Below are 25,625 nucleotides of genomic sequence, written 5' to 3' on the forward strand. Positions count from 1 at the left end.
GGGTCCATGCCCGCCTCGGCGATTGTCAGTGCTAGCACCCTCTGAAACTGAAATCTCGTCAGAGGGGTGCCATCTTTGTGCCTAAGCAGGCTCCCTCCCCATGTCGCCGGCCTCTGTGCCAAGTATTCCTCTAAACACTTTATCGGACAAGTGGGGCACAACCACACTATCCCCCACAGCATCCTGGTCTGTCTTGGACCTAGCTATCGAGATTAGCATCGAATCACCCCGTATTTGCACGTGATCCCTGCAAAGGCCTCCCTCCATGTCTTTCTTGTTCCTCGCCACGAGTTTGCTTACCCGCATGGCCCCATGAAATGCCAAGGCGAAAGCTGCCCGGAACAGAACTGCTTCAGAAGGGGAGGAGCATGTCTCATCCAGCTTTGCTAAAAGCCGAGACAATCTCTCTAAACTAATCGGGTGCCTTGTATCTTGTTTGCGACCCTCCAGGCGTTGCCAGCCGCAAAGCGCCTTTCTGACCAAAAAGGAACCCGTTGGATCCCTTATACCGTGGAGCTGCGCCATGAATGATATGGCCGCCCTATGTCTGTTGGCAGTCGCGTCTGATCGACCTTCTCTGTGCAGTGCCACTAGGAACCCCAGGAAGGATTCCTCCTGCCCCCAGCTATGTCTCCCTGCCGGGCCCAAAAAAGGCGCAGTAAGAACGAAATGCTCCCTCATAAGCCTTCCTCGTCCTGGGCGCTAAGCTGGCTGCCACGAGGTCTTGTAATCCGGGGCACCGATCAGCCACAGTGCTTCGGGGAACGGTGCCGCCACTAGGTCCGCTGTGGGTAGATAGCCCCTGAAAGCCTGCATGTGTGAACGAGAGAGTGCATCAACTGCATTATTCAGTACACCCGGCACATGTTTTGCCCTGAACTGTACATTCAATCTCAAGCAATGTAACACAATCTCTTTCAACAGTCTCAAAATCCACTTGCAGCGGGCCGCTTGCTGATTGATGCACTCTACCACAGTCATATTGTCCGACCAAAACACTACTGATCGGTCCCTGAAATCGTCTGGCCATGCCAACAGAGCCACCCAAATGGGGAACAGCTCCAAGAACCCAATGTTACCTGTTAGGCCACTGGAGTGCCACCACGTCGGCCATACTTGTGCCGACCACCGGTTACCAAAGATGGCGCCAAATCCCACGCTCCCGGCTGAATCGGTCCACAAACCCAGTTCATCCGATGAAGCTGGGGGTTTGTTCCACACTACTCGACCGTTGAAGTCCGCCAGAAATGCCAGCCAAATGAGCATATCCTGGCGAACCTCTGCCGACAGTCTCGTGCGCTGGTGTCCCTCCTTGAGGCCGACCATAGCTCGTGCAATGGAGCGGGAGAATGGGCGAGCCATCGGTATTACTCTCAAGGCAAAGTTAAGCTGACCCACTGTTTGTTGTAACTGGTGCAGGGTCACTTTCTCTTTGCCCAGGCATTGCGTTAAGGATGCCCTGAACCTGGCCACCTTCTCCATTGGCAAACAGAAGCATCCCTCCACTGAGTCGAGCTCAATTCCCAGAAACTCGAGTGAAGTAGATGGCCCCACCGTCTTACCTGGTGCCAATGGGACGCCAAACTCCTGCATGAGAATGCAGAAATCCTGCAGTGCCTGTGCACAGTTCGCATTGCCTGCCGGCCCCAAGAACAGGAAGTCATCAAATTAGTGCATCACTCCTCCATGTACTGTGGCCTTAGTGAATGCCCATTCTAAAAAACAGCTGAACATCTCAAAATAAGCACAAGAAATTGAGCAACCCATGGGCATGCATTTATCCATGTAATATTTCCCTTGGAACGTAAATCCTAGCAAGCGCTGGTCCCGTGGGTGTACCGGGAGCAACCTGAATGCTGATTCGATGTCCGATTTCGCCATCAGAGCCCCAGGGCCCAGGCGATTCAGCAGGGTCACAGCATCGTCAAACGATGCGTACCGGACCGAACAGATATCCGGATCAATGGCTTCATTCACCGAAGCGCCCTTCGGGGCCGACAGGTTGTGAATGAGTCTATACTCCCCTGGGTCTTTCTTCGGGACTACTCCCAGAGGTGAACACACGAAATCCGCCACCGGCGGGCATGGGAAGGGTCCTGCTACCCGCCCCAGGCTGACTTCTTTGGTAATTTTTCTGGCTGCCACTGCAGGGTTGTGTTGGACGGATAGCTGATTTTTACAAAAGGGGATCCCCCGAAAATTTCCCGCCGGGATGTTGAAGCCATATAAGAAACCATTCCTCAACATCCCAGTCAAAGCCATGATGTCAACGGGTGAAGGGGATTGTTCACCTAGCATCACCTCACTCTTGCTTGGACCCCCCCTTTCCTCCCACACCACCGTTCTTAGATCTACAGCTACTCTCCGGGTGTGAGGAGTTCCCACAGCCCGCACAAGCATGCCGGAACCTACACGCTCCCTGGGGTCTGCTACAGTTTCCTCTGTTGAAGCCCCAACAGACCCCGCGCTTGCCCCCATTTCCGCCGGTCTTGGGCTGTGAGTCCCCACCGGTGCTTGCTCGAAAGGGCTGTGCCGGCCTTTGCTGAACTGTCCCAGGCCCGCTCCCGCCCGGCGAGGACGTACCTGCCGATCAAGGCAAGAGCTGCCTGCGCCACGATATCGTGTCGAGGCAGTCCCATGTCAAAGTTACATCAAACTCTTTAGACTTTCGGAATTGCATGTCATATCCTTTCCACTCATTTCCCCCGTACATGTTATGAAAATCCATAATCCTATTCTGGTAACAGGATAGCTCGGGCAACACTTCAGGCTTACGCTCCCCCATTACTGCCGTAAATATCGAGAAGGCCTTCACCCAGTTCGTTACGGTCTCGTCGACCCTAAATTCCGCCATCTTGGCCCGCCATACCCTGGGGTGCCATAGATCTTTCTGGGTCCTTGCGTATTCCATCTCACGATGGTCGGTCAATAAAGAAAACATATTCACATACTTGTCCCCCCATATCATTTCCTTGGTGGCCGCTGGGATGTGCTGGGCCACCCTCTCACGCCGCGAAGGCACTGAACTTTCCCCCACCATTGGCAATGGGTTCTTACCAGGTTCAACCGCAGTGTCTGTTGTCTTTTCCCGGCCAACCGTGGTTGCTCCTGGCGCCACCTGTGGGGAAATAGAAGGAACATTCGCCGTCCCAACTTCCCTTGACTGCCGTAGCTGCTGGATTATTAATCTTGCCTCCTCGGCCGGATCCCCCGCAGCCACTGCCCCCCCTGCTTTCTTTTTAAGCCAGGGCAACGCTGCCTCTAACTGAAGAGCCAGTTCCGGGGGCATCTGATCATCATTAACAGGGGTAATTACAACTGGGATTGGTAGACCTATATCTGGACTAGGTACCGGGCTGTCCGCCGGTGTGATGGGGGCGGATGGGAGCACCCCAGGAACCGGATCCTCTCCGGAAACCGCCCTCCTCTTAATACGCTTCCCCCTACCCTCAGGGACGACTCCCGGCAAGGCCGGGCCTATTACCTTCTTAGGGCGGCCTGAGGGGTTGTTCTGGGCCGCTAACTGTTTTTTAACTTCGGCCAAACCTCGACCGATCGAATCAACTTGACAGAGTTTTCGGTCCATGATTGCCATTCGGTTCGACAAGGTGCGCAGTACCTTCTCCAGCTCGGAGCTCTTTCCCGCTTTTTTGCTGGCCATAGCTTTGCTTACTCTGCTCAAGTCGATCAACGAGGTCCCAGATCCTTCGCACTCTCGATAACTGAAAGAGAAAAACAAGATTACAAGTTCTCAAAATTGCCGCTTGTTCCGTCGAGGGCTCACGAGCAACGAGTGGTGCAGCCTTCAGAGCACTGGAACAAGAGGACGCTTCTTCGGATTCCCGCTCTTTTATCCGTCTGCGGGAGGGCGGGGACCCTCCTCAGGTACACCCACGGGGAGCGGTCTTCCGGGTGGGTGTCTAGGACAACCCCTTCTGGGCGGGAAGGGCGTGCTCCGGCTACGCCGCTTTGGGCATACTAGCCGAACCACGCCCCCCGCCCAAAATGGTTTCCCGGGGGGATCGGGGCACCCATCCATACGTTCGGGGGGACCGAGTGGTCTTCCCTTTCCAAGATGCTTGTGGCATCGAAATGCGTAGATCATCTGCTTTCATGCTAAAGAGATCGAAATAAACCAGATTGTGGAATCCAAAAGGTGTGCGCCCAAATTCTTTTCTGACAAAGGGAAGAAGTGTGGAATATGTATATATATATATATATATATATATATATATATATGAATTCCAACCGGAAAGTTCGTGCGACGCCTTTCGCATCAAACCCAGTGCGCAGACACAGGTGAATAAATCCACAGCCAGACTTCTTAAGGATATTATTCTTCCTTTATTGCATTTAAAGTGCAGAGGTGCAACACACTGCCAAACAGACGCGTTTCGGGCGTGAACGCCCTTGCTCACTGTTATATATATATATATATATATATAAAACGTTTGCTGCCATAAATTGGTCCTAGACGTTTCTCAATTAAAACCACTCAAAAGAACAGGAGTATCACCCACAAATTAGATACTTAGTGTGCAGTGAGCCATGGTCTTGATTGTCGAGCAATCAGGTAGGCGGTGTCGGGCACACAGGACCCAATTCAGGGTGCACTAGTGCAGAGGAGACAACAGGTACTGGAGTTGGACACACACTGAAAGTACGTTCCTTAGGAGACTCTAAATTTATAACCACCTTTCTCAAAATTGGCCAATCCCAGTAAAGATTTTCTGTTGGTGAGACATCCACAAGTTTCGAAGTTCCAAGTAGACACACTGGGCCAGATCATCAGCTGGGGATCTGAGATTTAGTATAATGTTCTTCCGCAAATTCAGTATCTGACACTGTAAGAGCTAAAGAAACCATCTAAAGGATTCTGAAATCTGTGTGACTGGCTACAGCAAACTTAGCACTTCCCCCACCGCCAATGGTGACATTTGCTTCCAAGAGTAGAAGCAGGCAGATACAGGCTTTGATGGTCATGTAGGATGATTCAAGGTCCGTGGGGGAACAAGGTCGGCTTGTCACACTCACCACACAGAAATGATCTTTGTAGGTAGCTTGGTGTGCTTAAGTAGGTACTGATCAGTGAGCTGCAGGGTCCTAATGGCCAATCAAGATGACGTGCATGCTGGCCTCAGTCAGCTGCCTTGGACTCTTTGTCGCCTGTTACAGCCTGGCTCCTGTCCACCACTTTCCTAGGGAGATGATCGCAAAAGGATCCATTCTTGTCCAGGTCCTTGCTTTGATGCGGAGCCTGGTTCCTGATAAGCATCTTTACAGGCTGGGAAGCACAGTCTTTTGTTCACACAAAGTGCCACAGCTGGCTGCAAGGAACAACATTTATCCTGCTTCAGGCACTTGGAGGAAGGCAGGTGCACCACAGCCCAAACTTTCTTTCACCAGGACAAGAGTGAATCATCGCAGGCTTTCCTTGCTATTGAAGGGTATTTTTTAAGCCGGGTCTGGTGGCTCAGTGGACTAATGAGTCTACTGCAGGGGCCGGTGTTTGACCTCATGGTCACAGGTTCAAATCCCGGCGGGTCCACTCAGCCTTCCATCCATCTGAGGTCGATAAAATGAGTACCATTGAGTTGGGTAACAATATACGTCTGTTATTCAGAGCCAAGATACCCGCAGTGGTGAACGTGCGCTTTACAAATACATATGTTAAGCAGAGAGAGGCACTGAACGTTCAATGGAATGTGAATTGCACCCTCTTAACCAAGTGAACCCTCTTCGCAGCAAGACAGGAGCACGCAGCAGATAGTGTGCACCGGTCTTGGACATCTACTGTTCCAAAAAGGTCCTTTGCTGACACGGCACAGCAAAGGTTTAAAAGTGTGTAATCAATTGTATGCTTTTCACCGTTTTTAGTACTACAAGGCTGTTCTCCCTTGGTGCAAGGTGCCTAAGAGAGAGCTAAATTATCCCATTTCAAGCAGAGTGAAGCATTACGCTTACAGTATCTGGCAACAGGGCCAACGTAATATCCAAGTTCACCCCAGTACTGCTGCTCACTAGTAGCTTTGCCAACACTGCTGCTCACTAGTAGCTTTACAAACACTGCTGCTCACTAGTAGCTTTACAAATACTGCTGCCCACTAGTAGATTTACCAACACTGCTGCTCACTAGTAGCTTTACCAACACTGCTGCTCACTAGTATCTTTGCCAACACTGCTGCTCACAAGTAGCTTTACCAATACTGCTGCTCACAAGTAGCTTTACCAATACTGCTGCTCTTCCCTAGCCCGCCAGTGCTGCTGCTTATTACTAGCTTTGCCAGAACTGCTCCTCAGCGGCAGCCTGCCAGTACTGCTGCTCATCCCTAGGCTGCCGGCACTGCTGCTCATCCCTAGGCAACTAGCACTGCTGCTCACCCGTAGCCTGCAGGCACTCCTTCTCACCCACAGCCTGCCAGCAGCATTGCTTCCCCAGTGCCTGCCGGCACCGATGCTCCTTCGCAGCCTGCCGACGCTCCTTCTCTGATTGGCGGCGCTCCTCCACAGCCTGCCAGCGCCGCCGCTCCTCCGCAACCTGCCAACGCCGTGGCTCCTCTGGAAGCCTGCCAGCGCTGCTGCTCAACCGCAGCTTTCCAATGCCACCGCTCACCCACAGCTTTCCAATGCCACCGCTCACCCACAGCTTGCCAACGCCGCCGCTCAACCGCAGCCTGAGAGCGCCGCCGCTCAAACGCAGCCTGCCAGTGCCACCACTCAAACGCAGCACGCCAGCGCCGCCGCTCAAACGCAGCACGCCAGCGCCGCCGCTCAAACGCAGCCTGCCAGCGCCCCAGCTCGACCGTAGCTTGCCAGCGCCGACACTCAACGGCAGCCTGCCAGCGCGCGACACTCAACCGCAGCCTGCCAGCGCCGACACTCAACCGCAGCCTGCCAGCGCCGACACTCAACCGCAGCCTGCCAGCGCCGACACTCAACCGCAGCCTGCCAGCGCCGACACTCAACCGCAGCCTGCCAGCGCCGACACTCAACCGCAGCCTGCCAGCGCCGACACTCAACCGCAGCCTGCCAGCGCCGACACTCAACCGCAGCCTGCCAGTGCCGACACTCAACCGCAGCCTGCCAGTGCCGACACTCAACCGCAGCCTGCCAGTGCCGACACTCAAACGCAGCACGCCAGCGCCGCCGCTCAAACGCAGCACGCCAGCGCCGCCGCTCAAACGCAGCCTGCCAGCGCCCCAGCTCGACCGTAGCTTGCCAGCGCCGACACTCAACGGCAGCCTGCCAGCACGCGACACTCAACCGCAGCCTGCCAGCGCCGACACTCAACCTCAGCCTGCCAGCGCCGACACTCAACCTCAGCCTGCCAGCGCCGACACTCAACCGCAGCCTGCCAGCGCCGACACTCAACCGCAGCCTGCCAGCGCCGACACTCAACCGCAGCCTGCCTGCGCCGACACTCAACCGCAGCCTGCCTGCGCCGACACTCAACCGCAGCCTGCCTGCGCCGACACTCAACCGCAGCCTGCCAGCGCCGACACTCAACCGCAGCCTGCCAGCGCCGACACTCAACCGCAGCCTGCCAGCGCCGACACTCAACCGCAGCCTGCCAGCGCCGACACTCAACCGCAGCCTGCCAGCGCCGACACTCAACCGCAGCCTGCCAGCGCCGACACTCAACCGCAGCCTGCCAGCGCCGCCACTCAACCGCAGCCTGCCAGCGCCGTCACTGAACAGCAGCCTGCCAGCGCCGTCACTGAACAGCAGCCTGCCAGCGCCGTCACTGAACAGCAGCCTGCCAGCGCCGTCACTGAACAGCAGCCTGCCAGCGCCGTCACTGAACAGCTACAAGGGATTTGTTTTTGGAAAGTAATAGCTCAGTTGGGAGTTGTATTAATAATATCTTACTCCAGCGTACCCACAAGGTCTCACAAATAATAAAAATCAATTATTGGAAGGAGAAGAAAACACAGAGAGAATAAAAGGTATATTATTCCAGAAATTTTATATGATTTCCATAAGATAATTTGCAATTCAAAGTGTGGGGAGACACAAAAAAGTAGTGAACAGAGGTATATGTAACTTCACCACATCAGTTCACAACTAAAACATCAACTCCAATCAATTCATAACAACAACCAAAAGAAATTAATTAATCATGGTTGTGTGCTTGTGCACAAACAGCGTGGATGGAGATGATGTAGCTGTCGACGTTTCGGTCTTATACTGCTGCCGTCATGAAGACCATCATCAGGACCATAAAGTTCATTGCAGGTAAAATAGACCCCCTAAGTTAAAACAGTAAATGTTACATTGTTGCACTAAATTTTTTTTATAAAAAGTAAAACAATACATATGTTTAAATTCTCACGTGTGACTAAAAAACAATATGAATTTCATTCAAACCTTGGATAGTACCCCTTCCTGGTACTACTCAAAGGAAAAGTTTATATAAGACAACACATAAACATATAGACATTAATGAACGTATAGAGTTGTCATGGATTGTGGATGGTAAATAGAACTAAGTCAAATATACCTTTGGGTTCTGCGTAAAAACATGCATTTCAATGTTAAATTATTTCAGTTAGAGGAACATTTCCATGTAGAGATATCTGGTTATCCCACCAAGTATATATTACTCAATTAGGAATGAGAGACTTATCACATCTAACCTTCAGATAATAGCTAGACCTATATCTACAAAAGATACATTAGGGTAGAAAAGGTAAGGATTGTTCTATACCACATTTTGATATGTATTTAAACAAGAAATGACATATTTATATTTGTACAGTCAAAGCAAAAGTCATGATATCATTTGTCACCTGAAGATTCCAGTTGAGCAATCTTGATTGAGAATAATATATTTAAAGACGAATCTGAAGAAAAAAACTACAATGAGTGTATATGGTCGGGCATCTCTGGAAAAGTGAAAGAAGAAAGCCTACTGTGAAAAACATACCTATTGCGTGGCGTATGGAGTCTAAACGGTGATATCAATCCAACCAGCGAAAAAGAACCAAGCAAATGGAATCTAAAGAAAATAGATGTACACTTTTAAGGTTCTAAAAAGCTCGTATCAATAGCCTAACAAACGAAATAGCATCTATAATGCTCTGTAATTGCTACTAGGCACTGTTGAGAGACCTCTAGTGGTCTACATTGTATATCTGCGTTAGGACACGTTTATTTAACATGCTTAAGATGCGACCGTGAAAAACACTGAGTTGCAACAACTGTAATGTTCTGGTATCGCCGGTGAATGTTGTTTAAACACTAAGTTGTTGCAACTTTAACGTTTTGGTTTCGCCAGTAAATGTTACTAAGAGTGCGAAGCTGACTTGGAAACACAGATCACACGTGAAAAAGACGGTACACTGGGTTTTAAAGCATTAACATTAAAGCTATCCGTGTATAAATGTTCGTTGGGGCACGAAGTTGGCTTTAAACAGATATTTCTTCTTGTAATGGTGACATGTAAAAATCCGGCGATGCAAAACAGGTAGACATAACTACGATCACAAGTGTTGCTTTAAAAAGATGTCTCTTCTTGCAGTAGTATAAAGAGACATGTGATAATGCGGCAATGCAGAGACTCATAAGGTCGTCTGACATGCGGTATCGAGGCGTGCATTTCTACTTACTTGAAAACCGAACGGGCGGCAAGAGGAATCTCCAGCACATCGCGAAAAGGCTATGTCAGCCCTATGTGGAAACGCGGCGTTTATAAAGCCGATGCATCAGGGAGGGTAGTGAGCTAGAAGTGGGACTGACTAGGATGAATGGAGGGCTCAAAAAAGCAGTGAGCTAGATGCAGGGAGTGACTAGGATGAATGGTGAGCTCAAAAAAGGACTACACACAAAAAATTAATACCCCAACATTGGGGTATTAATTGTTGATCACACAATATGTAATGATCATAAGCTGTAACAAATGTGTTTTGATGCCATTTTGTCACCTTCGATTCCTAGTCATGCTCCTACACATCACTATTGTTCCTTGGTTTGATCTAGATAAACGTCTGTGACCAGACATAAAACGTCGTCATAAAATACATAAAATACATAAAATCAATTTTATAATTCTGCATCTTTTGTTTTTAATATTCAGTGTGATTACGCATCGTCTTTTTATAAATATATAGTCCGACTGTTCACTTATTTAATCGGCCCCAAAAAAACATTGGAAACTTACACTACAAGATGGCCACTATGCAGATAGCAGCTACATTTTTTGTGTGTAGTCCTTTTTTGAGCTCACCATTCATCCTAGTCACTCCCTGCATCTAGCTCACTGCTTTTTTGAGCCCTCCATTCATCCTAGTCAGTCCCACTTCTAGCTCACTACCCTCCCTGATGCATCGGCTTTATAAACGCCGCGTTTCCACATAGGGCTGACATAGCCTTTTCGCGATGTGCTGGAGATTCCTCTTGCCGCCCGTTCGGTTTTCAAGTAAGTAGAAATGCACGCCTCGATACCGCATGTCAGACGACCTTATGAGTCTCTGCATTGCCGCATTATCACATGTCTCTTTATACTACTGCAAGAAGAGACATCTTTTTAAAGCAACACTTGTGATCGTAGTTATGTCTACCTGTTTTGCATCGCCTGATTTTTACATGTCACCATTACAAGAAGAAATATCTGTTTAAAGCCAACTTCGTGCCCCAACGAACATTTATACACGGATAGCTTTAATGTTAATGCTTTAAAACCCAGTGTACCGTCTTTTTCACGTGTGATCTGTGTTTCCAAGTCAGCTTCGCACTCTTAGTAACATTTACTGGCGAAACCAAAACGTTAAAGTTGCAACAACTTAGTGTTTAAACAACATTCACCGGCGATACCAGAACATTACAGTTGTTGCAACTCAGTGTTTTTCACGGTCGCATCTTAAGCATGTTAAATAAACGTGTCCTAACGCAGATATACAATGTAGACCACTAGAGGTCTCTCAACAGTGCCTAGTAGCAATTACAGAGCATTATAGATGCTATTTCGTTTGTTAGGCTATTGATACGAGCTTTTTAGAACCTTAAAAGTGTACATCTATTTTCTTTAGATTCCATTTGCTTGGTTCTTTTTCGCTGGTTGGATTGATATCACCGTTTAGACTCCATACGCCACGCAATAGGTATGTTTTTCACAGTAGGCTTTCTTCTTTCACTTTCCCAGAGATGCCCGACCATATACACTCATTGTAGTTTTTTTCTTCAGATTCGTCTTTAAATATATTATTCTCAATCAAGATTGCTCAACTGGAATCTTCAGGTGACAAATGATATCATGACTTTTGCTTTGACTGTACAAATATAAATATGTCATTTCTTGTTTAAATACATATCAAAATGTGGTATAGAACAATCCTTACCTTTTCTACCCTAATGTATCTTTTGTAGATATAGGTCTAGCTATTATCTGAAGGTTAGATGTGATAAGTCTCTCATTCCTAATTGAGTAATATATACTTGGTGGGATAACCAGATATCTCTACATGGAAATGTTCCTCTAACTGAAATAATTTAACATTGAAATGCATGTTTTTACGCAGAACCCAAAGGTATATTTGACTTAGTTCTATTTACCATCCACAATCCATGACAACTCTATACGTTCATTAATGTCTATATGTTTATGTGTTGTCTTATATAAACTTTTCCTTTGAGTAGTACCAGGAAGGGGTACTATCCAAGGTTTGAATGAAATTCATATTGTTTTTTAGTCACACGTGAGAATTTAAACATATGTATTGTTTTACTTTTTATAAAAAAAATTTAGTGCAACAATGTAACATTTACTGTTTTAACTTAGGGGGTCTATTTTACCTGCAATGAACTTTATGGTCCTGATGATGGTCTTCATGACGGCAGCAGTATAAGACCGAAACGTCGACAGCTACATCATCTCCATCCACGCTGTTTGTGCACAAGCACACAACCATGATTAATTAATTTCTTTTGGTTGTTGTTATGAATTGATTGGAGTTGATGTTTTAGTTGTGAACTGATGTGGTGAAGTTACATATACCTCTGTTCACTACTTTTTTGTGTCTCCCCACACTTTGAATTGCAAATTATCTTATGGAAATCATATAAAATTTCTGGAATAATATACCTTTTATTCTCTCCGTGTTTTCTTCTCCTTCCAATAATTGATTTTTATTATTTGTGAGACCTTGTGGGTACGCTGGAGTAAGATATTATCAATACAACTCCCAACTGAGCTATTACTTTCCAAAAACAAATCCCTTGTAGCATCCCTTTGACCTGAACGAAACATTGCCCAAGCCTACAAGGGTTGATTGGGTTTCCCCTGTTACAGACACGTCACTAAACAGCAGCCTCCCTGCGCCGCCACTGAACCGCAGCCTGCCAGCGCCGCCACTGAACCGCAGCCTGCCTGCGCCACAGCTCGACCGTAACTTGCCAGTGCCACCACTCACCTGCAGCATGCCAGCACCACCCTCACCTGCAGCCTGCCAGCAACGCCCCTCACCTGCAGCCTGCCAGCACCACCGCATACCCGCGGCCTGCCAGCACCACCGCATACCCGCGGCCTGCCAGCACCACCGCATACCCGCGGGCCTGCCAGCACCACCGCCGACCTGCAGCCTGCCAACGACCTCGCTCACTCGCAACCTGCCAACGACCTCGCTCAATCACAACCTGCCAGCGCTTGCCGCTCACATGCAGCACCCGCAGCCTGCCAGCACCACTGCATACCCGCAGCCTGCCAGCACCGCCGCCCACCCGCAACCTGCCAGCACCGCCGCCCACCCGCAACCTGCCAGCGCCGCCGATCTGCTGCTCATCCCTAGGCAACTAGCACTGCTGCTCACCCGTAGCCTGCAGGCACTCCTTCTCACCCACAGCCTGCCAGCAGCATTGCTTCCCCGGTGCGCACCGATGCTCCTTCGCAGCCTGCCGACGCTCCTTCTCAGATTGGCGGCGCTCCTCCACAACCTGCCAGTGCCGCCGCTCCTCCGCAACCTGCCAGCGCCGTGGCTCCTCTGGAAGCCTGCCAGCGCTGCCGCTCAACCGCAGCCTGTCAGCGGCGCCGCCCGACAACAGCTTGCCAATGCCATCGCTCACCCAAAGCTTGCCAGCGCCGCCGCTCAACCGCAGCCTGCGAGTGCCGCCGCTCAACCGCAGCCCGCCAGCGCCGCCGCTCGACCGCAGCCCGCCAGCGCCGCCGCTCGACCGCAGCCCGCCAGCGCCACAGCTCGACCGTAGCTTGCCAGCGCCACCACTCAATCGCAGCCTGCCAGCGCCGCCAGTCAACTGCAGCCTGCCTGCGCCGCCGCTCAACCGCAGCCTGCCAGTGCCGCCGCTCAACCGCAGCCTGCCAGCGCCACCGTTGAACCGCAGCCTGCCAGCGCCGCTGCTCAACCGCAGCCTGCCAGCGCCATCACTGAACAGCAGCCTGCCAGCGCCGCCACTGAACCGCAGCCTGCCAGCGCCGCCGCTGAACCGCAGCCTGCCAGCGCCGCCGCTGAACCGCAGCCTGCCAGCGCCGCCGCTGAACCGCAGCCTGCCAGCGCCGCCGCTGAACCGCAGCCTGCCAGCGCCGCCGCTGAACCGCAGCCTGCCAGCGCCGCCGCTGAACCGCAGCCTGCCAGCGCCGCCACTGAACCGCAGCCTGCCAGCGCCGCCACTGAACCGCAGCCTGCCAGCGCCGCCACTGAACCGCAGCCTGCCAGTGCCGCCACTCACCCGCAGCCTGCCAGTGCCGCCACTCACCCGCAGCCTGCCAGTGCCGCCACTCACCCGCAGCCTGCCAGCACCGCCACTCACCTGCAGCCTGCCAGCACCGCCACTCACCTGCAGCCTGCCAGCACCGCCACTCACCTGCAGCCTGCCAGCACCGCCACTCACCTGCAGCCTGCCAGCACCGCCCCTCACCTGCAGCCTGCCAGCACCGCCCCTCACCTGCAGCCTGCCAGCACCACCGCATACCAGCAGCCTGCCAGCACCACCGCCCACCCGCAGCCTGCCAGCGACCTCGCTCACCCGCAACCTGCCAGCACCGCTGCCCACCGCAGCCTACCAGCACTGCTGCCCACCCGCAGCCTCCTGCCAACACCGCTGCCCACCCGCAGCCTCCTGCCAACACTCCCACTCTCCTGCAGCCTGCCACTCTCCTGCAGCCTGCCACTCTCCTGCAGCCTGCCACTCTCCTGCAGCCTGCCACTCTCCTGCAGCCTGCCACTCTCCTGCAGCCTGCCACTCTCCTGCAGCCTGCCACTCTCCTGCAGCCTGCCACTCACCCGCAGCCTGCCACTCACCCGCAGCCTGCCACTCACCCACAGCCTGCCACTTACCTACAGCCTGCCACTCACGCACAGCCTGCCAGCGCTGCCACTCACCCGGAGCCTGCCAGTCCTGCCGCTCACCCGCAGCCTGCCAGCGCCGCCGCCCACACTCAGCCTGCCAGCACCACCGCCCACCCGCAGCCTGCCAGCATCACCGCCCACCCGCAGCCTGCCAGCACCACCGCCCACCTGCAGCCTGCCAGCACCACCGCCCACCTGCAGCCTGCCAGCGCCGCTGTTCAACCGCAGCCTCCTGCAGTACCGCCCCTCACCCGCAGCCTGCCAGCTCTGCCGCTCACTCCCAGCCTGCCAGCGCCGTCCCTCGCCCACAACCTCCTGTCAGCACCTCCCCTTACCCACAACCTCCTGCCAGCACCACCCCTCACCCGTATCCTCCTGCCAGCACCGCCCCTCACCCGCAACCTGCCAGCGCCGCCGCTCACCCGCAGCCTGCCAGCGCCGCCGCTCACTCGCAACCTCCTGCCAGCAGCACCCCTCAGCCGTAGCCTCCTGCCAGCACCGCCCCTCACCCACAGCCTGCCAGCGCCGCCGCTCATTCGCAGCCTGCCAGCGCTGCCGCTCACCCGCAGCCTGCCAGCGCTGCCGCTCACTCGCAGCCTGCCAGCGCTGCCGCTCACCCGCAGCCTCCTGCCAGCGCCGCCCCTCACCTGCAGCCTGCCAGCGCCGCCCCTCACCTGCAGCCTGCCAGCGCCGCCCCTCACCTGCAGCCTGCCAGCGCCGCCCCTCACCGCAACCTGCCAGCGCCACCCCTCACCCGCAGCCTGCCAGCGTCGTCCCTCACCCGCAGCCTGCCAGCGTCGTCCCTCACCCGCAGCCTGCCAGCGCCGTCACTCAACCGCTGCTTGCCAGCGCCGCCGCTCAACCGCAGCCTGCCAGCGCCGCCACTCATTCGCAGCCTGCCAGCGCCGCCACTCATTCGCAGCCTGCCAGCGCTGCCGCTCACTCGCAGCCTGCCAGCGCTGCCGCTCACTCGCAGCCTGCCAGCGCTGCCGCTCACTCGCAGCCTGCCAGCGCTGCCGCTCACTCGCAGCCTGCCAGCGCTGCCGCTCACTCGCAGCCTGCCAGCGCTGCCCTTCACTCGCAGCCTGTCAGCGCTGCCCTTCACTCGCAGCCTGTCAGCGTTGCCCCTCACTCGCAGCCTGTCAGCGCTGTCCCTCACTCGCAGCCTGTCAGCGCTGCCCCTCACTCGCAGCCTGTCAGCGCTGCCGCTCATTCGCAGCCTGCCAGCGCTGCCGCTCAGCCGCAGCCTGCCAGCTCTCATCCGCAGCCTGTCAGCGCTGCCACTCATTCGCAGCCTGCCAGCGCTCATCCGCAGCCTATCAGCGATGCCGCTCACCCGCAGCCTCCTGCCAGCACCAGCCTTCACCCGTAGCCTCCTGCCAGCGCCGTCGCTCACCTGCAGCCTGCCAGCGCTGCCGCTCACCCACCTGCAGCACTAAGGTTTCTGCACGCACCACTCCACACTCAACATGCCAATCTCAGAGGCTTTTATTTGCTCTCTGCTGGCTCAGCCCCATGTCATCTTTCAATCTGCCCACTTACTAAGACCGTTGGCATGACGATGGAGCACATACCATACCAATGACCGTGATCACTGTGGATCTTAAGGGCACAGTAATCCTTTCCTGACTCCTGCAAATAGCTGCAGACAAAGAGGTGAGCTGCAGCACTCTAGGTATTAAAAGTTACAGCCTGTCAGCACCTGTCACCACACCAACCAACAGGACTCAGATACAGACAGGTATGGTGTGTAAGGTGCTGGTGCCCAAGGCACAAAAGTCAGTGCAGCTCATAGATCGAGGGACGTACAAAAAGCATTGAGTAGTTGGACTTTGTGGCAAGTGCAGAAGGAAATCTGTACTCCTAGTTATGGGTATTCTCTCTGAATCCTTAAACAGGAGATTATTGCAACAAACATTCAAGCTTCATAGAATTTGTATAAACTATTCCTAGGACTGGCGTTAACATAGTCCTTTTGATTTTATTAAAATTACATGTGTAATATGCCGACTTAAAAAGGGGCTTTCAAACAGTACTCTTGATCAATTGGTATAGTGTGCCTCACATTTTTCTTCCACCCACTACAGCCCAAAGAACGGGGAAGGGGGTCTGCCCACTGCACCACTGGCTTACTTCACTGTGAGTGACTGGATTCTGCTCTTTCACAATGAGCAAGTCTACGCACAAAGATGCTCCCTTACAGGCAAGGGACTACACTGTTAAAGTGCTTGCACACACTGGAGTCAGAGTGCGCTACAAAGGTAATTGTTTGTTGTTTAGTTACCAACCTCAACCTTAGGCGCACCTTTTCTGCCATGGGGCAAGCATTTGTATCTTTAGTTGTATTTCTAAGGCTGACAGAGAATAAAAACCCTGCGGATGGAATTCCGGGGTCACTACTTGACCAAACTGTGTTTTCCTGTGGACAATGCTTTATTACTAGGTTTCAAATCACTTCTCTGCCAAAAAACTAGGAGACAGCTGAAGAAGGCAAATAACTACTTTTAAGTTCCATATCTAAAGTAAATGTTTGTAAACTAATATTGCCTTCAGACAGGAAATCTATGGCCTTTTTGGCACAATCTGTGTGTCAGGCAAAGAAAGGCTTGGGATGGCCCAGTAAGGACACCAGAACACACTCCTGCCCACCTTCCGTCCACACTCACCGGGAATGGTTTTCTCCCAGAGCCACGGCTATCCGGCAGAGCCCGTGTGAGGTCTCCATGTCTCCGCTCTGCACAGCCTGTCGCAGCTGGTCCTGCAAGGCCAAGACTTGGGGAATAATCTTCAGAAGAGTGTTTACATATCTAGGGAGAAAGAGAGAGATAGGACAAATAGTTACATGCGATTGTGAACATCCATAATGCAGAACACCAAAGGCATCTTTCCTACATAGCATTTATCAAGAAACAGCAAGTGTATGCTACTGAAGCATTAGATATCACTGCTTTCTATTAGAGGCTAAAGCTCATCCCGCAGCAGAGTTGATAAGATGGATGCTACAAAATACTTAAAGGATCACAACGATGAAGCCCAAGATCAAGCAAAGAACCACAGGCAGGTTTCACTGAGAACTGGGGAAGAAAAAAGTGCATATTCGATCTTCACAGTGGATTAGAAGCATTGAGGTTAGCGTTCCTTGGTGAGTCTTTGTTAGCTCTTCTCTAAAGAAGCCACCTTATTATACCAGTTAGAAGGATCCCCTCAACAGAACTACAGCCACCCTTTGTAGGAACACTGACCAACACCAGTCAACACTGACAGCCCCCTGAACCTTGGGTAGATTTCACATAGCGCCAGGACCCCTACGGGTAACAGCAGCGCTTAATAAATGTTATAAATAAATAAATAAGCATGCATTTCAGAATAATGGATCAATCACCTTCAAGGGGTCCAACCACCTTCAAGGGGTCCAACCACCTTCAAGGGGTCCAACCACCTTCAAGGAGTCCAACCCCCAGCCGCCACCTGAAGACAGGCTTCCATTCCCCACATCTTTACTGGCTCACTGTCCGTGAGGGAAGCCAGTCCGGGGCCTATGCCTAACTAGTAAATCTCCAGGTCACAAAAAGCTGCCTTTCCCTCACGTCTCAGATACGGAGATCAGTAAGGATCCCAGACATTGTCCTGCCTCAGTGTTATTTACTCCAGACATTGGTTTTCAAACTTTACAAGTCGATGCTCTGCTGTAAGCAAACAAAGGTCTGTTTTTGCCTCATCGAGGCCCACTTGTCACTGGTAGACAATGCTGCATCGCAGTAGCACAGCTTTGGAAGATTGAGAACTCAATACAAGTATTCTGTGTACCTTCAGAGATTAAATACACCTTTTACTCTTATTATATTAGTGCTCTTATTCCCACGTTCATATTTTATTAGCATTTTGCAGACAATTCTCAGCAGTTATTTCCACTTTTTAGGTTTCGCCTGGCGTCCGCTGCTCAGCAGCGTTCGCGCAGGCGAAATCTTTTGAGAAGCAGTCTGGGGCTTTGTCCTGCCTATCTGTTACATTGGCTAGCTCCATAAATGGAGGCTAGCCATTGGAACAGAGATACGTCACTCATTGCCCGAGCAGATTCGTGGGCGTTCCGGCGATTTTTTCGCTCTCTGCCCCTTTGCGATCATCATTTCGGAGGTGGGCGGATGTTATTTTTTTTCTCTGCATGTTATTGTCCTTTCCGACGTGTCTGTTGCCGGGTTGGGCTGCACCATTTTAGCGGTCCTGCAAGGTCTCGCTGGCAGGGCCGGATACTCGACATGCACGGACGCCCTGGAAGCGAGTCGGAACTCGGATGAAGACCTCACGCTGACCGGAGTTGAAGCAGGTACGGGGGTCGTTTGACCGGTGACTTCGGCCTGCTAGTGAGAGTCTGTGTAGTGTCGTGTATTTTTTACACCAACCACAGACCTCCAGATTACAGCGCAGTCACAGCTAACACCAGAAACACAAATCTGACTAGTTTAACATTTTCTTCCATTCTTGGCCCAAGTGTAGATTCCGTTTCCGACGCTTTCTGAAAAGTATGCATTATTAGTACAAGTTTACCTGTTACTCCCACACAACCATGGCATTTAAGAATCCCCTCCTCCGCAGTCATTCTTTCCCTGCTGTGAAGCTTTACAATTTTCCGGCTGTTGATGGGTTTTACCTCCGCTCCCCAGGCAGTGCCTACGTTCGGCGAGCGCTAGGGACTGCAAGGAAGGCGTTCTCCCAAACCGGAAGTCAAGGATCCACCTCAGAAAATGGCGGCCGGAGAACTAAATGCCAATGCCTTGCTTGATGCTCATGCCATACAACGGCCCCAAACGCACAATATTATTGTGGCTCTCAGGCGGCAAAGTGTGGAAGGAACTCAGTGAATGTTTAACAAAGAGGTCACAGGCTCGATGCCCAGCAGGGAGCCTACACAGTCTCAGTCCACAAAGGACAACAAAATGAGTTCTGTTAAGTTGGATATGAATAACCACCCCCGTTCAGAAACATAGTTAACTTTTGTGCAGCAGGTACAGTGGCACTGGGGTCCCTTCACCCCGAGGAGGCCTGTCCTTTAACACTAGCTCAGGTGCATGAGGCACTTGGTTCAAGCTTGCATTTGGGGCACTGGCAAGCACGCTACAACATGGCACCCATTACTGAAAACATCACATGGATGTTCTAATATCATTAACCATCTACGTCTTGTGGAACCTCTCAGGAGTACAGAGTTGCAGAAAATGAGCACACTGGACAGTTGTCTAAAACGAATAGCTGTGGCTCTGGGTGGGTGTGTGTGGCTCTGGGTGGGTGGGTGTGGCTCGGGGTGGATGGGTGGGTGTGTGGCTCTGGGTGTGGGTGGCTCTGGGTGTGTGTGTGTGTGTGGCTCTGGGTGTGTGTGTGTTGCTCTGGGTGTGTTTGTGTGTGTGGCTCTGGGTGTGTGTGTGTGTGTGGCTCTGGGTGTGTGTGTGTGTGTGGCTCTGGGTGTGTGTGTGTGTGGCTCTGGGTGTGTGTGTGGCTGTGTGTGTGTGTGTGTGGCTCTGGGTGTGTGTGTGGGTGTGTGTGTGGCTCTGGGTGTGGGAGGCTCTGGGTGTGTGGCTCTGGGTGTGTGTGTGGCTCTGGGTTTGTGTGTATGTGTGTGGCTCTGGGCGTGTGTGTGTGTGGCTCTGGGCGTGTGTGTGTGTGGCTCTGGGTGTGTGTGTGTGGCTCTGGGTGTGTGTGTGGCTCTGGGTGTGTGTGTGTGGCTCTGGGTGTGTGGGTGTGTGTCTGGGTGGGTGTGTGTCTGGGTGTGTGTGTGTGTGTGGGTGTGGGTGTGTGTCTGGGTGCGTGTGTGGCTCTGGGTGTGTGGGTGGGTGTGTGTGTGTGTGGCTCTGGGTGGGTGTGTGTGTGGCTCTGGGTGTGTGTGGGGCTCTGGGGGTGTGTGTGTGGCTCTGGGTGTGTGTGCTTGGCTCTGTGTGTGTGTGTGGCTCTGGGTGTGTGTGGCTCTGGGTGTGCGTGTGTGGCTCTGGGTGTGCGTGGCTGGCTCTGGGTGTGCGTGGCTGGCTCTGGGTGTGTGTGGCTGGCTCTGGGTGTGCGTGGCTGGCTCTGGGTGTGCGTGGCTGGCTCTGGGTGTGCGTGGCTGGCTCTGGGTGTGCGTGGCTGGCTCTGGGTGTGCGTGGCTGGCTCTGGGTGTGCGTGGCTGGCTCTGGGTGTGCGTGGCTGGCTCTGGGTGTGCGTGGCTGGCTCTGGGTGTGTGTGGCTGGCTCTGGGTGTGTGTGGCTGGCTCTGGGTGTGTGTGGCTGGCTCTGGGTGTGTGTGGCTGGCTCTGGGTGTGTGTGGCTGGCTCTGGGTGTGTGTGGCTGGCTCTGGGTGTGTGTGGCTGGCTCTGGGTGTGTGTGTGTGTATGTGGCTCTGGGTGTGTGTGTGTGGTAGTAATTGCAGTCTGCTGAACTCTTCCGTAGGGTACAATAGTCTCTCACATTTGCGCGAGATTAAGCTATTGGCAATGTAAATGACAATGCCATTTATTTATCTGTTTTCAAAACCAACACATAAATACCAATTTTGTCATTTACAATCCCAATATCTCTAACTTTTCCAAAGGTGAAACCGTTGCATTGTAAACGCTGGTCGCTTCTCTGCCCCCACTCCCGCACTACTGCTTCCTTTACTGTTCCTTTCCGTTGAGTCTGCTTACCTCCCGTCTCATGGGCACATTTTCTAGTGTTGATTACGTGGCCGACTCTTCTTCTCTATCATCTGAGCACTAAGACCTAACCTCAACGCCTACGGTACACCCTGCTTTTTCAATCTTCTCTACTCTTAACATTCATCCTCTCTGCTTACTCATCTACATTGACTACCCACACATCACTGCATGCTTTTCAGGTTTCATGGAATTTTGTTCCCATCCACTCCTATGCCTTCTTCTTATTTTATGGTTCTTTTGTTCACCCTTTGCAAACAAATCTGTAGTGTCTCCTCAGCAACTAACGAACACGTCAACCTCTGACACACCAACACGGAACCACAGGGAAAAGGCAGGATTTAAGACCAACTAATAAATAAGAGTTTTGGCAATGTATATTTCAATGTTTTCAATTACGATTCTCCAAATTTTTGAATGTTGACATGTCAAAGCATTCTAGCCTTGGCCCCTCCTTATGATGCTTAGCCCACTAGCACCTGATAGTGGGCACGTGTCACACACCTTTGTGTGAAATAATCCCTGCCAAACACAGAAGAGAGTATGCAGTGATTATTCCACATAAAGGTGTGTGACATATCCACTGTCCGGAGTCAGTGGTCCGAGGAGGTCCTAGGATAATGCCAAAATGTGCAACTGATCATTTTATATATTTAGGGTAAGATGCACTTCACTCCCTCACTAGGCCTATGAGGCCTGCACTGCGGTGGAGAAACCTATTTAAAAACATATGGTCTAGTTGAAAGCTCACATTATTTATATAGCACTGAGGCCATTAAATAATAGAAAAGATTTACTAAAATCCCTCTAACCTATGTACCAAGTGTATACAACAAATTCGCTCACTCTTAGGAACAATGAATAAGTTATTAACTTTTGTTAATGCACTCTCTAAGCACACATTCCTCACCTTCTAATATCTCGCCTTGTAAATGCCTGCAGGTGGGAGGCTGGTTCGGAAACTCTTACAACTGCTCCAGTACAACAACAAGTGATGCTTTCCACACTCCATCCCGCATCCGGATATAGCAGGGCCATATATAGGCACCATCCTTGCCTGGTGAATGAAGTCAATGGTCTCTGATGGTTTCCTTACGTTCTTATCAGTGTGAAAAAAACAACTTGAGACTGTATCATCCATGAAAGTTCACTCCATTGAAATGGGAGGCAGGTGGTAAGGAATCAATCAGCACATGGCTGCAGTATGTTATGTTATGTTATGTTATACAGGGTTTTATATAGCGCACGGCTACTCGAAGAGTGTCCCGGCGCTTTGATTTGCACACCAATCTCATAACATAACAAGATAAAACAGAAAAAAAACCAAAAGAGCCCAGGAAAAAACTAAGAAGTAAAAAGCCAGGTTTTGAGCCCCTTCCTAAAAGCCAACAAGTTTGAGGTGAGGTGCTGCGCAGGGCCACTGGCAGCTTATTCCACAACTGGGGCGCCAACAGTCTAAAGGAGCGGCCTCCAATGCGTGCCCTCTTAACACGAGGCACTGCAGCAAGAAACAAGGATTCTGACCTCAGCGGCCTGGCTGGATGGTAGAAGGTCAGCCTTTTTTGGAGGTATTTCGCTCCGGAGGCGTGCAGAGCTTTATGTGCCAGAGTCAAGGTCTTAAAAATTATCCGCTTCCGGACAGGAAGCCAGTGCAGTGCCTCCAGGAGGCCAGAGGCTCTAGCACGGCGAGATAGTCCAAAGATGGCCCGTGCTGCCGAATTCTGGACCACCTGTAACCGTTGAAGCAGATATTCTGGCAGTCCGAGATAGAGAATGTTAGAATAGTCAATTCTCGAACCAATTATCGCCTGCACTGTGATCTTCCTGTGTTCCTCCGATAACAAAGGGAGAAACTTACGCAGCATCCGGAGCAGGCCAAAGCAGGTGCCCGTGAGGCCAATTATCTGTGAGCGCAGTGTGAGGCCGTTGTCAATCTTAATCCCAAGGTTTTTTGCCAACTGGGATGAACTTGCTGGTGGAAACATGTTCTCTGGCCACCACACTTTCCAGTCCGGATCCGAACTGCACCCGAAGAAGAGGACCTCGGATTTATCCGAGTTGCACTTGAGGCGGTTATGTTGGAACCACTGAAATACAGCCTCAAGGCAACCCTGGATCCTACCTCCATCGAAGTCCGCACCCCTCTCCCAGGTGAAGAGGAGCTGGGTGTCATCGGCGTAGGAAACGATCTGAGCCCCGAAAGACTCCCCCAGAGCCGCCAGAGGGGTCATGAAGATGTTAAATAGTATCCATTTGAAAGAACTTTACCAAAGGTAAGTAACTTATTCTTCTGATGGATACTTCTAACTTCCGATTCCTGACCTCGAGAATCATTGGCAAAGCAATGTCACGTCCCAGAAAGAAGGTCTGGGGAGTGAACTTACACAAGGAACTCCTGCAGGACCAAGAAGGCAAAATGACCCTCCCTGCAGACTTGAGAAACAACACAGCCAGGGGAGTCTCCTCCATAATGGCAGAGAAGCGTCGCTCCACTGACAGCAGATAATAAATAAAACGATAAAACATTTTTGCTATTGTTTTATTATATCCGTCTGTGCTGCTTACATGAGAGTGGGAGGGCGGGGCGGGTCATGGCAGGGAGGAGTAGTGGTAACGGGCACCATAAGTGCGCAAGTCAGTCTGGCCAGCCATCTTAGGTTCATGGTTTTGAATAGAAAAGTACTCTAATAAATTAGCATCCTCCCATTTTTTCCATTTTGATATCGGTGTGGAAAATATTTTACTTGGCATAAGCGACAGCCATTTTGGCTGTGGTGTCCATTTTGTTTCCTTCGTAATTCTCCCGTCCTCTGCTGCTCGTCTTTTTCTGCCTGTGCTATCTATTTTAGTGGACTTCCTGACTCAGCTAAAACCAATGTACGTGCTGAGAGTTTGTAGCTGCCAGAACACCTGGTCTCAGATGTTAACTGTCAATCATTTACTGCTGCTATAAGCAAGCTTCCTCCCCCTCCCACTTTGCTGACCATGGGGTTTTTAATCTGTCCTTGTTTGCTGAAAACTATTTCTAAAACTTGTTCTCCATATTTCTGTTCACATGCTTACAGTGCAGAAAAACCTGTATATAAGACCTGTGTTCTGTGAATTCAGTGTACTACCTTAGACAGCACTTGAAAGTGCTGTTTGGATGTGGTCCCACTCATGAGTGATTAATAAACTTGTTATTTATTTCCAAATCCAGTGCTGATCTCTGTTTTGTTTGTCTCTGAACCTGTGGAGAAAAGGGTGACCCTGCACCATTGTACCCCTAAAAAGGTACATTTCCACATCCGAAGATCATTGGTGCTTTTGTTCTTCAGTTTTTTCCCCAGTTTCTCTTCTCTATTTATATTCAGAGAGACTTTACAGTCTTCTCTAGCTCTCTGCTGTTTCCGTCTGCACGATCGGGCATTCTATAAAGTCTCTCTGAATATAAATTTGAGTACTTTTCTACTCAAAACTTTGAGGGTGAAGGAACACAGATGAACTCTAAGGGTGTTGAGAAATCCCCATTAGGAAGAATCTCAACACGCTCAGAAAGTGTCTTTTGGTACATATATGCTTTCTGTGGACAACAATTCAAATAGATGATTGTTGTCACAAAAAGTTAGAGTCCTGAAGAAGGTGTTTTTTTATTAAATATCGTCCACCGAAAAGCTGCATCGGCAACTACATGTGTATATCTGGGTAGCTATCTGCTAGATCTGAATGAATATTTTTATGTGATTTTTATGACAATGTGTTTTTAACCCATATTGATGTATGAATTGTATTTATACAGACATTGGAATTTGGTGGTAAATATCAGAAAAGAGCAGACCCCATTTTCAATTGTTATTACATTGTTTTTAATAGCATTTGTACAGTAATAAAATGAAACACTTGGCACCTATGGATTGGGTTCAGTAATTTAGTGTGAGACCTGACCTCGGTCACAGTCCCGCTCCCACCCCCTCCCCCCGACAGCTCCTGCGAGCCGCTGCTGCCCCCGGTCCCCTGCCTCGTGGGTTCGAGGCTGCTGTGAGCTACTGCCAAAATCTTGCTCAGACTTGTATTGCATTTTTTTCTACTATTATTTTGTGCCCGGTTCTTGCTTTACTTCTGCCATTTTTTACCCCATTGTCTCCCTCTGATCCCCCGGCCCATCCCCTCTCCCCGTGCCCGTTCTCCCGCCTGTTTTCCCGCCTCCCTGCTGAGCTTCCCTCCCCTCCGCTACAAATGCAGACCGCTGTGCAGTTGTACTGCTAGTGCGCCAAAGGCAAGCCTGTCTGCGCCTGTCCACACCCAGTGTCAGTACCCCTGGACCCCGCAAACGCCACGACCGTGACGACCGCCTTTGCTACGACTCCAGCACCCTCCACGCACTCAGCACTGGACGAACACGCACCTGCTGCCTGGCTGCCCCGAAGCGCTACCATGGACCCTTCTTCTGCCGGAACTGCAACTTCACCAGCACCCGACCCACCAAACCGCCAACCAACTAACCCAGCTACCTCAGATGCATCCTCCGCAACACCCGCTCCGCCCGCAAACACGCCATCGAACTCTGGGATCTTCTCGATTCTACCTCCCCAGACGTCGCCTTCCTGACGGAGACCTGGCTGAACCCCACGTCAGCTCCGGACATTGCCATAGCCTTCCTGGAAGGCTACAAGATCACCCGCAGGGATCGC

General features: G+C 51.4%; 1 protein-coding gene across 2 annotated transcripts in view; it reads right to left on the minus strand.

Annotated features, from left to right (window-relative positions):
• The window catches only part of IPO13 (importin 13), a 627,153-nt gene that overhangs the window by 377,025 nt on the left and 224,503 nt on the right, over positions 1-25,625 (minus strand). For both annotated transcript variants that reach the window (XR_015307559.1, XM_086953190.1), the window contains exon 3: positions 16,964-17,104. Coding sequence is in view for 1 of the 2 variants with exons in the window: in XM_086953190.1 (XP_086809316.1) it covers positions 16,964-17,104 (141 nt within the window). In the remaining variant the exon portion in view is untranslated. The remainder of the gene's footprint in view (positions 1-16,963; positions 17,105-25,625) is intronic.

Source organism: Lissotriton vulgaris, chromosome 1_2, assembly GCF_964263255.1.
Source record: "Lissotriton vulgaris chromosome 1_2, aLisVul1.2, whole genome shotgun sequence".
Classification (NCBI taxonomy): Eukaryota; Metazoa; Chordata; class Amphibia; order Caudata; family Salamandridae; genus Lissotriton; species Lissotriton vulgaris.